Consider the following 16,779-nt stretch of genomic DNA (forward strand, 5'->3'; position numbering starts at 1 on the left):
TTTCATCTGTCTCCCTCTGCCTCTATGCTTCAGGTAAAATCTATTAGACTTCTGAGTACAAACTTGCTTGAATGATTCATAATTCACTGTATGAGAGAGTGACTGAGACGCTTTTATAGAAATGTCAGAGAAACCTGTATGTAAGTCATGCCTTTGCATATCTTTGCCAACAGCTACAGTGTGTCTAGCCACATATGTTCCGCTGTTCTCTGTTCCTCTGTGATCCACTCTGAACTCGCGTCACACAGCATAGCATAAGGAAATTGGGGAGTCAAGTGTTCAAAACTCTCTGCTACCAGTCTCCGACGTCCAATCACAGATCCAAAGATATAATAATATGCCTATGGAAGCCAGTAGTTTAGGCGGCGGTTTTAATGATATTCCTGCATGAAACAACCTTTAAAAAGCAGTCTTTCCACAGCCTGTGCTGAATTTACAGCAGGGTGTTTGATCTCACTATCATGGTGCATGCGTCTGAGCAAACATACAACATTGCAGTCACACGGATACGGCAGCACATTGATCAAATCATCAAATCAAGTGTTGAACTTGAATGATTTGTGTCTTGTAAGGACATACAGGCTAGGCACCACAAATATGGTGCATGACAGAAATAAAACTGATCTATCTAGTATCTATCCAGTGCACCTGGGAAGTAAAACTTCATGAAATATTATTATATCTTTGGATCCGCGATTGGACGTCGGAGACGGGTAGGAGAGCGTTTTGAACACTCTACTTCCCCAATTTCCTTATGCTACGCTGTGTGATGCTAGTTGAGAGTGGACCACAGAGGAACGGAGAACAGTCAGGCTGGGGACCTTCAACCTGCCTCTCGTCTCAACATGATGGAGCCCAGCAGATACAGGTAGAGCTGTTGTGTGGTGTGTTTCATTTCATGTTCACATGGATGACCAACAGAAGTTTGATGACCACTATTGACAAAGGCGCATTATCTCACAACACTACTATAGACGGTTTTCACAGAATGGCCAGTCCTCCACTTTAATGATTTTTTTAATGCAACAGGAAGTGAGCTGGGGTTCAATTTAGAATGTTTTTGTTGTCAAGTTAAAACCATTTATAATAAGGCATTATGACTGCATACAACCACACATAACATTACACTGCGTCATTGTATGGTAACACACTTGTCTGCTATCTTGTCTCTTGTGTCTGCTTCCAGGGCCAACCAAGTGATGCATCTGCCTCCCCCTCTGTCCAGCCAATGGACACGTCCACTGCCATCCACTCCAACTCCTCACACCTCTTCTGCCCAGTCTGAGGACAACAGCCCATGCTGGACCCAAGTAAGAAAACATCTGCATCTCACACTGGATATGCAGTACAAGCAACTTAAAAAAAAAATCTACTCCAAATTACAGGATTATTATTAACTTGTTGGATTAAATGTGGATGCAGGGGAATGTGATTGGCTCATTGTTGTTATACAATCTCTTTACTTCCACGGTGATAGACAGCTTGAAGTCTGGCATTGTAAGCGTGTATCTAACTTCTGTATCATGATGTACTTACTGCCGGGCACATTATAGAGAGCCAAAGTGAACATCACTTCCTGCCTTTCTCTCGGTACGAGCATCTGGAAAAATATGAATGGGGGTGAATGGTGAGAGACAATACTTTTTTGATCCCGTTTGAATTCTGCCACGGGGTACACATGTACATTTGTCAATTTAAAAGATAACTTTGCAAGTCAAGAAAGTCGCAGTTTGTTCTGAAACTGAAACGTAAGGTTTAGTTTTGTCAATCAACTACATCTCTCGTGTCTCACAATACGTGAGACACGAGAGATGTCTCACGAGAGATGTCCAACCCAGCCCGCAGGCGGGCTGGGTTGGCAAATTATGAAAATATCGCGGGTGCGGGCGGGGCAGGCTCAGAACGTGACAAAGCAACATTATTAAATAATTTAGAGCAATGAAACACGCAGAGTAATTAACCTTAAAGACGTTAACTCTCTCTCGCATGTAGGTACACACAATCAGACAGACTCCTGCTGCACTCTCTATAGCCTACATGGAGTAAAGAAACGTTTCAATGAGGTAGCCTATGTGCTCTCAAAACAAACACTTTGGAAGGATTATTCGCTGTAATTATTATTTGAAGTGTCCATATAATGCCACCGCAGATTTTCTGTTGTGGACTCGACTGTGATCTATTTGTCAACTTTACTGCAACGTGAGTAGGCTGTGAACAATTGAGTGCGCATGAGGTAATTAAAAGAAATCAGACAGCGAGTCTGGCCGTATCTGCAAGCCGTGTGCGCACCTGCTGCACTACTACGTTTAGCCTACTACTGCAACAATTGAGAGCGCATGAGGTAATTAAAAGAAATGGGGAAGAATAAGAACTGTTTCTGTAGCCTGCCTAGTGCCTACCTCTATACCTGCTACCTCCATTTGAAACACTGCGCGGTCACGCCATCCGCACTTTGGGGAAGCGTAGTCGGTCGTGCTATCTGAAGACCATGGATTAATTGAAGAAAGACCGACATGAAAGCAGCAGCGCAACTCATCCAGAGCAGGCCTAGGCTACAACTGTTGTCGCGCAGGGCAGCATGTGAGTGTCTGTGTGTGTGTGTGTGTCTGTGTGAGAGAGAGAGAGGGGGGAGAGAGACAGAGTTATTAGCTGCTTTGCACACCTTGGAAGCTCTGCTGTGCTCCTCCTGCGTCCGGAGACATATTACATTAAATTGGCCGTTGCGGGCTGCTGGGTTGGGCTGGGTCCGGAATTTTCAGATATTTTAACGGGGCGGGCGGGGCGGGCTGGCTCCGATGACGGGTTGGGTTGGGGCGGGCCTTAAAAAAACCTGACCCGCGCATCACTAGAAAGTAGACATCATTATTGTAGTAAGCTAAATTATTTCATACTTGTAAAATAAAACTAGAGAAATTATTCCATTTTCGATTTGGGTCTTTTGAGAGGGGGGTGGGTCGTTCTCGCGTGGGATCCTTACGTCACCTGACAACTTGGTTTTCACTTTGAAAAACATGTCAAAGAAGCTGTCTGAGAGAGCCAAGTCATTAAAAAAATCGATCCTAACCCCTAAACTAAAAAGATTATTGCTCCTAAGGGACCCTAAAGCTGCGTTCACACCGACCTATTAAAGTTTTTCGCTGGCATCGAAAATACGCTCTCCGCCCGGGATGAAATATCCCAGCTCGAGCTAAATTACGCTGGCATCAGTCGCTCCCTGTTCAACGCTGATTGGCTGCCGTGTGAGAGTGTGTCAAATATCACACTGGCTTGGAACAAACCGCTGGTTATTGTGTGGCAACAAACCGCATTGACAGCTGACATGAAGGCTACGTTCACACAGCCAGCCTTAGTGCTTGAATCTAATCTTTTCCCACCTAAGTGACTCAGGTCAGTCTTTTTTATGACTGTGTGAACAGTACAAGTCACATTGAAAGTTACTTTTTTAAAGACGACCTGGGCTACTTTCAAATGTGGAAAAACATCAGATTCAAATCTGATGTTTTGGAATGTGACTCCGGTGTGAACAGACATCTTGCCCATATCTGACTTAATGCTTCAATGTGACTTTTACGTCATTCCAGAGCGACATTCGTCACTATTCTGCACTGGCGGGAGGAGGGAGGACCAGATTGTGATTACAAACATGGAGGACAGCTGCGAGGGAGGTAATCAGTGGAGGAACAGTGAGGTTTTAGACCTCATAAGTATTAGCAAGAAGTAGCAGCTATTGCTCCACAGAAAGCCATTATTAAAAAAAAATCTAAAGGCTCTCTTTCTCCTCTTCCTCGCTATCATCTGCACCTATATGACGGCACGGTGGCTCAGTGGTTAACACTGTTGCCTCACAGCAAGAAGGTCCCGGGTTCGAACCCCGGTCCGTCCCAGGTCCTTTCTGTGTGGAGTTTGCATGTTCTCCCCGTGTCCGTGTGGGTTTTCTCCGGGTGCTCCGGTTTCCTCCCACCATCAAAGAAATACATGTATGTTAGGGTTAATACTCCTGGCTGTCAGTGCCCCTGACCAAGGTACTGGCAAAATAACTGGAGTTGGTCCCCGGGCGCTGCACAGTGGCTGCCCACTGCTCCTAGTTCTAGGAAGGTTCCTAGTAGAGGATGGGTCAAATGCAGAGGATGGATTTCCCCAAGGGGATAAATAAAGGATAACTTAACTTAACTTAACTATATTCCCTGTCTTCCACTGCACAATAACTTGTAAATTGAACCGTAAACAACAGATGAAACAACATCGTCAGCTACCGCCATGTTTACTGCTGTCTTCTTCTGGGTTTATGTAGAACAGCAGTGTGCTGCACATGCGGGTCACTTCAGGTCCGCGACCTGTTCACACTGGAGTCTGATATGGGCCACTTTTAAAAAGTCTGTGTGAACAGCCACACAAAAAATCAGATGTGAGCAACAAGTCAGATTCAAGCACTAATGTTTGCTGTGTGAACATAGCCGAAATGAAGTCTGTACTAGCTCACGTTAGGAGCACGCTGATAGGCTTAGCTTGTAAACAACTACAGTGGCTCGTAGTGGACAAATATCATGACATTGCGTAACGTTATAGCCCCCAGATGTCCGTCAATTATTGTGCCTGTTGACGAGCGATTTAAACAGAGCGACAGAGTGATTCCATAGGGTTGAATCAAGCGACAGAGAGAAAAATAAATATCTCGGTGTGAACACAGCTTTAGGAGCAAGAAATAAATGAGCACAGAATGATTAAAAAATAAGGAGGCTCTAGTTAGTCTCAAGAGATCAGAATGAGCAACAGATTTTTTTGCTATGGTTAGATGGATAACAGTGAAACTATGATCAATATACGGTAGTATTTTTTCTATGTTCTCCAATTGTGTTAACTATTAACTACTACTAACTTAACTACTTTATTCAGAATTGACATCACAACATACGTTTACTTGCATTTCACTTATGGTTATCCGCTTGTGTAAAGTAAAGTAAAGGTAAAGTCCCACTGATTGTCACACACCTGAGTGTGCGAAATTTGTTCTCCGCATTTGACCCATCCCCTGGGGGAGCGGTGAGCGGCAGCAGCACCGCGCTCGGGAATCATATGGTGATCTAACCCCCCAATTCCAACGCTTTGATGCTGAGTGCCAAGCAGGCAGGCAAATGGGTCCCATTTTTATAGTCTTTGGTATGACTCGGCCGGGGATCGAACTCACAACCTCCCAGTCTCAGGGCGGAGACTCAAACCACAAGGCCACTGAGCTGGTGTAAGCACACAAATTGAAATATATCATGAAACGACAATGGTTTAAGCAAGTGTACTCAAACTTTTGACTGAGTAATGGCTAACTTAAGTTCTGGCCAAGGGACAACAGTTGGAAATTAGCCATCTGGCTAACACTGTCACATTGACAGTGATGTTATGTGCACTGTAGTGCGAAAGCATGTGAACTAAGCACAAGGCCAAAACACATGCTGTGTGGCACTAAAAATCATTTTCCAAGGTTGGCAGGTCTGCTGTAGCAAGAGTGAGCAAAATCTCAGAACACTGGCAATTGTACAGGAAAGAGGAAATGTCACAATTAAAAAAAAAAAAGATAGTGGAATATCCTCAACTGTTATGTACACAAGGCTGAATTAATTCAGTGATAAGCTCAGTGTCTTCTTGCCCCTAACTGTAACTTCTGTTCCAGCTACTAATGTTGGAGAAGACTTGCTGCACTCACTCTCCCGGGATGAAATCAACAATCTTTTTCCCGGTCCTGAAAACTTCCTGAGGCTGTATGGCACCTTGTGATGTGAGACAAAAGGGTCAGTGCAGGGAGCACGTCAGTGCAACACCAGCCCCCTGCAGGAAGCACCAGCACCCCAGTGCAACACCAAGATCACAGTGATAACATGTATGTGGTATTGCATTTAATATACTGTATGCATCTGTGAGTCTTTGGATGAAAACGTTAGGCCACGCAACAGCTTTAGTGTCTGTCCAGGGATCTTAGTATTCCATTCATTTGTAAGTGTTTGGAAACCTAATATTTCCCAATACTTTTTTCTTCTGATGTAACCTGCAGCCAGCACCCAAGTGCCATGCCGATCTGAAACCAGCAATGCCAGTCACCTGCAATGAGCACCGCAGAGCAACGCCAGGATAGCAGTGATGAAACATGTATGTATTTTTTAATACTCTGTATGCAATATTGCAACAATACATTAGCCCACAGTCCACATACCTTTTGTTTTTGGGTCATGGTTTCACTACGCATTTTATGCATAAGGAGAAAAAAATGCTTCCATTTCTAAAATGGAAGCATGGAAAATGGAAATGCTTATTAGCAAAAAATCTATTTCTGGTCTATAATATGAAAGTATAAAAAAACACTTGCAAATGTAAAAGTGCTTCTTAGTAGGGCTGAACGATTTGGGTAAAAAATCTAATTGCGATTTTTCTGACCGATATTGCGATTTCGATTTAATTTCGATTTTTTTTTTAATCAAGTTTCAGTGCAATATTAACTGTAATAAATGTAAAACACAATGGAGCATTTGCCTACCACATTCAAACATCACAATCAACAAACTGCTCTATATTATAATGCAAGGATGAGAACTTGGATAAGAATTCCTTCAAGCAACATTTATTTGCTTTTAAACAACAGCTGCAATTCTCTCTGTGTCTCAGTCTTTAACAATACAAACAAAACAAAAAGCACCAGCATCGCTGCAGCTCTTGAAGTAACTGCCCAAGGATCGCTTGGCCTTTTTTGCAGCCGATGGCCTGGCTCCTTCCTGTGCTGCACTTTGAGGCACAGCAGCAGCATCTGGGGGTGATGGCAGCCCTCTTCTCCTGCAAAACACAGACACAACTGTTAAGTTTCACATTAATGCAATTCACAGCACACACATTCATTCACACATCAAATACGGGGCACAGGGCAGGCTATATACACAAGCAGTGTTTCAGTGAAGCCCTATTTTGCAAGGAAAGCCAGGGGAGAGAGGGGGAGGATAAGGAGAGAGGAGTGGGAGAGGAGAGAATTAATGCAAGTTACCTTTAGTGCCACCTGCACTTGTTCCATCTCTCTCTTCACCCGGGCCTTGATTTGTGGGACATTCTCTGCACTTATGTAGCTTGTTCGCAACTTTTCTGAAAAACAAAATAATTAACCAAATTATTCTATAAGTACTACATGGCTGTATTGCATTTTTAAGATTGGAACTAATTATAGATGATGTAGGAGGGAGAGAAAGTAGGGAGGAGAGATGGGGAGGGAGAGAGCAGAACGCTGGGAGAGAGGACATTAGCTACTACAGAATCATTCCATTTCCCAGACTGACAATATATTGGCTATATAATATATTGGGGGGAGGTGAAGAGGGGCATTTAGACATTACTGTAGGCTTACCAAGCTAACGTTACAATACAAGTAGCCTACTGCATTCAGGCAGAGTCAGACTGATAATGTTAAGTGAGAGGGGAAGAGGACATGTAACGTGAGCTAGCCAGTTAGGGCTAGCAAGCTAACTTTACTAGCTAAATGAGCTATCTCCTTAGGGAGAGAGCTAGCGTTAGTAAAGTTAACTTGCTACGTTGCTAGCCCTAGCTGCTAGGCTAAATAACGTACCGATGGCGAGGTGTAGTCTGTGGTGAAGCACTGGAGTCTGGTCCATCTGTTGATTTCCATAGCTTTTATGGCGTTTGAAGCGTTGTCGGCACCGCGCTTGCTTAACACTGTCTAACTAACCGATGCTCTAAATCCAAAGTAGTTCCAGCCTTTCTTCGGTGCTAAATCATCCGGCGGCCGCTTCTTGTTCTTGTTCGGCTGAAGCTATTACACTTCCGAGTCTTGTTAGATAGCTGCCCTTCCATTGTAGAGAATCCAGTCAGTGGCGCACTATTAAAAATCCAGTCAGAGTGAATAATGTGTCAACTTTTGTAAAGTTCGCTAATCGGCTCGCTAGCTATATTCTGCAGACTGCTGCAGCCATGGGGCTGCAGCTAGGTTTCTCCTCCTCCATCCAGGCACGTTTGATGCTGGTGCTGCTGCGTAAACATACGTCCGTCTACTACGGCGTGCTGCTGCTGCGTAACGACGTCACGTAACGTGTACCTACATGCAGTCATGTCACATGTTAAATCGAAGCCTTTGCGATTAATCTAATTGCGTTGTTTCAAATCTCGGTTTCGATTTAAATTCGATTAATCGTTCAGCCCTACTTCTTAGCCATGACTACTTGTAGGATAACCTAGGTAATAACATTACGAGACATTGTACATTTTATTTTCGAAGCAAATAGATAGCCGGAGCTACTTTCCTGATAAAACAGGAAATGTCAGGAAAGTAGTCTCTTATGGGGTTGTGTTTCTGTGGCTTTCTCTTTAAAGCTGGAGTGAGTACATTTACAATTGCTGGAGTGAGTACATTTACAATTTGTTTATATAAACAAATGTCCATTACGTTCAAGGCATTGCCAAACAAGTTCCCACAATGCTGTATTTCTCAATATACCAGAGTTTTCAATCCGACACAGTCGTGCCCGACAGGTAGAATACTCAGGTATACTGAGAAATGCACAGAGAGAGTTATGTGGTGCAGATAGGCTTAATCAGCATTGTGTGAAGTCGTTTTGCAATAGCTGAATATGTGCATAACATAAACATTCGTTTATGTTATGCACTCCAGCTTTAAGCAGCGAGGCCCAGTTCCATGTCTTTACGGTGAGACTTGTGCAGTATATTGGATACTGCATGCCTACATTATGTTTTGTACTTTGTCATTTTCACAATGACATAAGGAGAAGTGTTCACACTGTGATTTTTGTTTTAAGAGTCGCTTTATTGAAACTTGGTTTCAGTATCTGGTCAGCAAAAAAATTATACAAAATCTTTTTCTCCGATTTGATGTATAATGATTGTTTTAACTGTGATGGTTTTTCTAATTGGTAGTTTTCTAATCTTTTACATTGACTTTTGTCATCTAGGTTTCAGAAGACCCAAACGGTTTCCTGCGCCAACAACCTCTATCATCTCCAGTTGTGGTCATCAGTGAGGAAAACTGCATGATCGCCATGGGAGCATGCCAGTGGCGACCTTCGAAAGAGATCGGTTGAAAGAGGGACTTGTCTACCCGATGGCATATTATTATGTCCTACACCTCACTTACTCCAAGTGTGACTCAACAGTGCTCTCAGTACTGCAAGCTGAGATCCACCATGATGCCATCCGTGATGGACATTCAACCCCTTCCTACAAAAAGCCTATGGGCGAATGGAAGGCCTTCATGAGTGAGGTGAGTGTGAGAGAGTGAGGGACAGGCAAATGGAAGGCCTTCATGAGTGTTCTTTTTTTGGAGGAAAAATATATATTGGTCTGCCATCACTGTAGAAATGTCTTAAAACCTTGTCAATTGTTGTCTGAGCTTCAGTTCTGTGTTGTAACAGTCATGTTCTGCCATTTCACATTCAAGACCTTTTAAATGTGTTATTTTTTCGATGTGAATATATATGTTCTCAATCATGATGTTCATTTACGCTGAGTTAAAAATAATTTGCGTGCTTTTAAAAGAAATAATTTTATGTTACATGCATGTGACATTGTGTCCATGTGGGGGTGTGCGAAGAGTGCTCCAAGTGGTGCTCTGCTTTAACTCCCTGTCGTGGGCGTCCCCCCCCCTCCTCTCTTTCACTCATTCAGAGCTTCAACACAACAAACATGGCTGCTGTGAGCACATACGGTCTTGTCTTGGACATGGACAGAGCGAAATATGGGATTATTTTGCTTACGTTACATTGCTGACAGTGACAGGGACTGACACTACATAGCCCGTCAGTAAACAATGTTTAAAAGTGCAGAGGCGAACTGGCGAAGGGAGCTGACCAAACGCCGACAAACATCCCGACTTAAAAGAGCAACAGGTTAGCGAATGTGATCGATAACCTAATTACATTCCCTCAAATAAGTTTTTTATTTTGTGACGAGCAAACATTTTTCACCGTCAGTTTGACGAGGAAATGTGCTCAGTACGAGCGACCCTCTGCCAAGTAACATTATTGAGTCATGACGCTGTTTATTTAATAGGGTGATCTGGTTGTAAAAATAAAACATTTACATCAGAAAGACATTGAAAGCAGTGATTGATAAATGAAATCCAATGTTTTTCTACAAATTGCATCATTGGGAGGTTGATTCTGGCACTCAATATTAAGGGTGGGCAATATATCGATTTTATATCAATATTGTGATATGAGACTATACATGGCAAGGCTGTCCAAACCCTTTTGAATGGGGGCCAGATTTGATAATGTGAAAATACCTGGGGGCCAGCTACTTTCTGTTGTATCTGAATTCTGTTGAATTGATACAGTACATAGAAGTTATGGCAAACTTAGTCTCGACGCCAGACCCATGAGAGTTCTTACGCTGATACACTAGGTTACTGCATGCTGCAGAGCTCTCTCTGGGTCTGGGACACTTTCCCTCAAGAGGGCTGGTTATGGGAGGGAACCGTTCACTTGGCCAGTCATATGCCAGTGATGGCTTCAGTCCTCTCCAATCAGTAACGACTTTGCGATCAGACAACACGGGAGGCGCAGCCCATTTGCTCTCATCGGTGCTACGACCTGTCACTCATTCAATTTCAACCCGCCTTCAAAACCAGCAGTGGCTGTTAACTGGCACAGACTCACTTATGTAGTATACGGAGCGCAGCGATTCAACGTAATATTTGAGTCTGGGGAGAGACTATGGCAAACTAAGACAGATGGAATTGAATGCTTATGGGAGAGGAGAGTGACTGCTGTGAGGAAGATGTTGAAGATGATGATGGCTAAGACACATCCTTGTTTTACTCCTACTTTGACGTAGAAGGGTCAGACTGTTGTCCACTTATTTGAACGTGGGCTTGCATGCCGTCATGAAATAGCTTTAGAATGGAGAGGAATTTGGGTGGGACTCCAAATCGACTGAGTAGGTCCCAGAGTAGCTTTTGATTTACTGTGTCGAATGCCTTCGAGAGATCATTGAAAGCCATATACAGGTCTTGCTTATGTTCTCTGCACTTCTCCTGGATCCAGGCAGTGGTGGCCGATACAAATTGGCACTGACCTCAAACTATCCAATCAGACAAAAGTTGACATTTTCTCGGAAACGGAAGGTCAGATCGAGATGCCTATAAAGGACTATAATATATTTTCTCACCCCAAATCCATCCATGAGTCTCTACGAGTTACAGTTGCAGAGATACGTCCGCCCTGCATGCAGGACTACAGGAGAGACATAGAGGACAGCGAAGTTGGGGGTTTAAGTCACTGATCAAACACTCGATTTCAGTGATTGCTGTCAGAATATAGAGCCATTTAACACTTATTTTAACACAAAAACATTGCTGAATGTACCTTTAATGTGATAATCTAATTTCTTACGTTCTGAAAATAAATCCTGTTTTCTAAAATTCTGTATTCAATGTTGATTTTTTTCTTTTTGTGATACGAAAGTTTTGACATCAACCAGATTTAAATTTCTACCCATGTCTAGCCAACATTGGAGGCTGATGCCTAGCCAACGTTGGAGGCTGATGTCTAGCCAACGTTGGGTTTTGATGTCAACCCCAACCAAAATTCTGTGTCTATATAACGTTGGAGGCTGATGCCTAGCCAACGTTGGAGGTTGATGTCTACTCAACATGGGGTTTTGACGTCAACCCCAACCAAAATTCTATGTCTATCCAATGTTTGAGGCTGTCTATCCAACGTTGGAGGCTGATGTCTAGCCAACGTTGGAGGCTGATGTCAGCCCAAAGTTGGGTTTTGACATCAACCCAATTTTCATTCTCAACCAAACTTCTACATCTATCCAACGTTGGAGGCTGATGTTTATACAACGTTGGGGGCTGATGTCTGCCCAACGTTGGGATTTGATGTCAACCCGATTTTAATTTCCAACCAAAATTCTACATCTATCCAATGTTGGATGCTGATGTCTAACCAACGTCAGAGGCTGATGTCTATCCAACGTTGGAGGCTGATGTCTTGCAAACGTTAGGTTTTGACGTCAACCAGATTTTCATTCTCAACCAAAATTCTACATCTATGCAACGTTGGAGGCTGATGTCTATACAACGTTGGGGGCTGATGTCAGCCCAACGTTGGGATTTGATGTCAACCCGATTTTCATTTCCAACCAAAATTCTACATATATCCAACGTTGGATGCTGATGTCTAACCAACGTCAGAGGCTGATGTCTATCCAACGTTGGAGGCTGATGTCTTGCCAACGTTGGGTTTTGACGTCAACCAGATTTTCATTCTCAACCAAAATTCTACATCTATCCAACGTTGGAGGCTGACGTCTATACAACGTTGGGGGCTGATGTCTGCCCAACGTTGGGATTTGATGTCAACCCGATTTTCATTTCCAACCAAAATTCTACATATATCCAACGTTGGATGCTGATGTCCAACCAACGTCAGAGGCTGATGTCTATCCAACGTTGGAGGCTGATGTCTTGCCAACGTTGGGTTTTGACGTCAACCAGATTTTCATTCTAAACCAAAATCCTACATCTATCCAACGTTGGAGACTGACGTCTATACAACGTTGGGGGCTGATGTCTGCCCAACGTTGGGATTTGATGTCAACCCGATTTTCATTCCCAACCAAAATTCCACATCTATCCAATGTTGGATGCTGATGTCTAACCAACGTCAGAGGCTGATGTCTATCTAACGTTGGACGCTGATGTCTTGCCAACGTTGTGTTTTGACGTCAACCCGATTTTCATTCTCAACCAAAATCCAACGTCAGTTCAACGTTGGAGTCCAACGTCGATATGACGTTAAACTGACGTCCCGTGCCAGCTGGGGAGCGGCCATCTTTAAAATTTTCTTTAACATATTTTTTAAATAATATAAACGATCCTCTTGATTTTTAAATATTGACAACAATTTCTTTCCCAAACTGAATATACAGAGTTTAGTATTAAAAACCCTTGACGTGTCATGAGGACAGGAGTGGGGTCTTACTCTGCCTGTAGCTGCCTGGTACGCTGTGCAAATGAGCTGCCGCTGTGCACTGCTTCTGTGGGTCAAGATGTCGATCAGCGTCTTCTCTTTGGTGCCTAAAAATCAATCAATCAATCAATCAATCAATCATTAAAAAGTATGTTTTCTTGGAGCTGAAGCATCAATAAAGAACACAATATGACCACAGAGCTGTAAATAAGAAAGGTGGGTAAACTTCCAGACAGTGAGCATCATCAGGCAAGCATTTTCCCTACAAAGACCCTGCTCATATTGTGTGTGTCTGTGTGTGTGTGTGTGTGTGTGTGTGTGTGTGTGTGTGTGTGTGTGTGTGTGTGTGTGCGCACGCACGTGTGTATGCGCGTTTGTGTGTGTGTGTGTGCGTGTGTTGTGTATATACCAAGTCCTTCGATGGCTTTCCTGAGAGCCACAGCATCGTCTCCTGCATCAAAGTTGGCTTTGGGCTTGATGGTTCCTCTCTCGCCGGTCTGAAACACAGGAAGTGACTTAATGTTCTACAACAAGACAGGAAGGAACACTCTCGCTTCACCTCACCTGATTATTCTGCTGGAGTGAATTGATGTGAGTGAGGGAAGATCACAACCAACTGTTTCAAGACAAGTCTTGTCCTGAGTGCCATGTGTGTGTGTGACCATATCAGACAGGAATGGAGTGAGCACCCTCTCAATGACACATCTGTAGAAGAACGCCATGACTTTCTGACTTATACTTACACTACATTGATTATCAGCTGCTTTATGCGTTCTCTTGCACAGAACTTAAATCAGTGTAAATTCATCTAAAATCTGACTCTACCATTGCTGTGAAGGAGGTTGGGGCGTTCACGAGACTGTCCAGGTCATCCTGAATGAACAATGAAATGAATGAGTTGGTTTATTTATTCATTTGTGAATAGTCAAAAAAACGTGATGAAATACAGTAACCACACGGAGCCTAGCTCACCCATAGTGTCGCCATGACAACAGGCAGTGTGTGGGCTGGTAGGAGCTGTAGAGTAAACACATTTGAATATTAAGGCTTCTGTTCTCCCATTTATGGTGACAGGCCACGTGTTGCAGCTTTGCCCCATTAAAAAAATTACTAGAAAATTGATCACTGTGATTTTACAGCCGGGTGTTGCTGGAGCATCAGGTTTTTTACAGTCTGATTTATCACATCAAAATAATTCATACAAACTTACTGAGCACCACAGATAGTGAAATAATTTACTACAGGATTATTAGACACATACATTTGTGAGAAAATTAGCTCATCTGTAGGCTATACTGGTAGGCTAACTCAATAGGCTATCAAACTTTAGCTTTTGTTTTACTATTAACATCTAGCCTAATAACTCTTAATTAATCATCATTAATTGTATTAATGATGATTAATCATTAATCTTCACCATACAGTTCAAATGTAACATTACATTCACAGAGAAGACAGAAAGAAGATCATGAGGGAAGAGAGAAAATCTTACCTGGATCTCTGTGGTCAGAACAGGAAGCAAGGAACAGGTATTCGCCACACCTGAAACTAAAATGACAGAAACCTTACCTGACTTGCTTTAACAGGCCACACCCTCTCCTGCTGCTGCCTTCAGGGTGCCTTGGTTCAGAAGTGGTAAATACTGGTTTGCTGAATTCATTTGAGTGCTATCGTTTGGAATCCAAATCATCATTTATATAAAACCATGATAAATAATCTAAATAACTTTTTGAATACCATTTATGTTTTGTCTTTAATCCCCAAAGCCTATATGTATGTTTCTATTGTTTTACAACAAAGTAAGGACAAGGGACATGAAAACCTTTGTAAAGCCTGCTGTTGGGACTGTAGTGCCCCCTGCTGGGAGCTGCAATGAACAACAAGGCTATATGCCAGTCTGTCAGAGAGGACAAAATGTTAATAATGAACAGCATCACTCACCAGCAGTAATTGATAAAAATATGTTTATTATTTCTGGAAGTTACACTGATACCAGAGGGGAAAACTGCACAGAGCTGAATGATTGAATGTACATATTTGTGTACAAGGCCATGATTGGTAAACTCCCTTTATATTTATGTAATCTCCTGACGCAGACCTCCATCACTATACAGCTTCGTTCCACCAGGTGGCTTTCATACCAGGTCCCAAGGGTTTCCACAGAGCTGGGGAAAAAAGCTTTTTCCTATTTTGCTCCCTGGTCCTGGAATAATCTGCAGAGCTCTCTTCATCTAACTACTAGTCTCTTTGGGGAAATTTAAAGCCATGTTAAAAGTCTTTGTAACCGAGAAATGCAACTGCCTAAACTGAGTTGGATTTTAGTCTGTGTATTTGATGTTTGTATTAATTGTCTGTTTTATTTGTAGTTTAATTTTAATTTTGTAACTGTAACTGACTTGTAACTAACCTGTCTTGGCCAGGTCTCCCTCGGAAAAGAGATTTCAATCTCAAGGGACTTCCTGGTTAAATAAAGGTTAAAAAAAAAAAAAAAAAAATGATACTGATGAGATGCACTTATATACAAAATCCCAAAATGATAAGCATTTAGGCAAAACCTCAAAACATGTCCCAAAGCTTCATAAAACATACATGTCCCAAAGCTTCATAAAAAATAACATGTCCCAAAGCTTCATAAAAAATAACATGTCCCCAAAGCTTCATAAAACATTACATACAGAATGTGAATGTATTGGTACATCCCACATGATTCAAAATGATACATAGTAGGCACCTATTAATCCCAACCACACATTACACCATATCACTATTAATCGACATAATTCGTTGTAGCCCTAAAAATCAATAATAAAGTCAAATAACATCCAAAATCACACTAAACTAGGTGTATCTGGATGGTGGGAGGGGGCATGGGAAAAGGGGTGGTAGCTAGGAATAGGAAGGCCTGAGAAGATGGACGGAACTTCACAGATCAGTTGGAGGAGCTGCTGACTTGGGATTCTCATTTGGCAATAACTCTTTGAGACAACTCAGCAGCTTCTGTCAAAACAAGAGTGTGACAAAAAATATGTGAGGTTTTATTTAATGAATACAGCGTACAAAATGGATGCCATAATCAAGGGATACTGACAGACAGATAGCTTGATCCGTCAAACGAGATACTCACATACACCAGCTTTTTGTTTTCTTTCCCGTCTTGGAAAAGTTTGAACACAGACTTCACGCCCAAGAATTTCACCAGAAGCTTGGGATCTAGGAGGGGGAAGAACATAACGTGGGTGAGACGTGCATTTCTAATTCCCACGGATCCTCTGGGACGAATAACGGGGATAAAGTCACGTACATCTGGCATGGATGAGCTGGTCAGCCCGGTGCCTCGTCTCCTTGGCGGCGTGAGGAGCGGCCGCTGCCAGCGGACCGTCCGGCCACTGCTGCTCACGCAGGGAGTCGATGTACGTGGCCATCTCCGCTTCTGTCGGGATCATGTTGTTTAAGAAAGAGTTCACTTGCCTAGACAGGAACACAATCAGAAGTGCATCGTCATTCAAACACTCATTAAGTCATTAAGGAACGTTAGAAAGCAGTACAAAGAATAATTATTTTGTTATAATTTAAATGTCATATGTGATATATTTAGTAGTGTGGACTTCCGTTCTTGTTTAGAAAGCAGTACAAACAAAACATACTTTTTGGTGAAGGGCATAGCACAATTAACGATGAAGGAGTTGCCTGGAAGACACAGGGAAAAGGTTGGCTATGTAAAATCATAACTTAACTCTCATGGAACAAGATCATTATGAGCGATACAATTCTAATTTGAAAACGGAACACACCAGATATTTCTTTC

The 16,779-nt window shown here is 42.6% G+C and overlaps 1 protein-coding gene across 2 annotated transcripts in view; it reads right to left on the bottom strand.

Annotated features, from left to right (window-relative positions):
* anxa3a (annexin A3a) overlaps positions 1-14,508 on the bottom strand; it is a 35,143-nt gene extending 20,635 nt beyond the window's left edge. For both annotated transcript variants that reach the window (XM_083644094.1, XM_083644095.1), the window contains exons 1-5: positions 14,467-14,508; positions 13,947-13,991; positions 13,800-13,847; positions 13,384-13,471; positions 12,987-13,081 (exon numbers count right to left, since the gene is read on the bottom strand). In XM_083644094.1, the coding sequence (XP_083500220.1) occupies positions 12,987-13,081; positions 13,384-13,471; positions 13,800-13,847; positions 13,947-13,961 (246 nt within the window). In that variant the 5' untranslated portion in view covers positions 13,962-13,991; positions 14,467-14,508. The remainder of the gene's footprint in view (positions 1-12,986; positions 13,082-13,383; positions 13,472-13,799; positions 13,848-13,946; positions 13,992-14,466) is intronic.
* Between the last annotated feature and the right edge of the window lie 2,271 nt (positions 14,509-16,779).

The sequence above is a fragment of the Poromitra crassiceps genome, assembly GCF_964638095.1.
Source record: "Poromitra crassiceps genome assembly, chromosome: 10".
Classification (NCBI taxonomy): Eukaryota; Metazoa; Chordata; class Actinopteri; order Beryciformes; family Melamphaidae; genus Poromitra; species Poromitra crassiceps.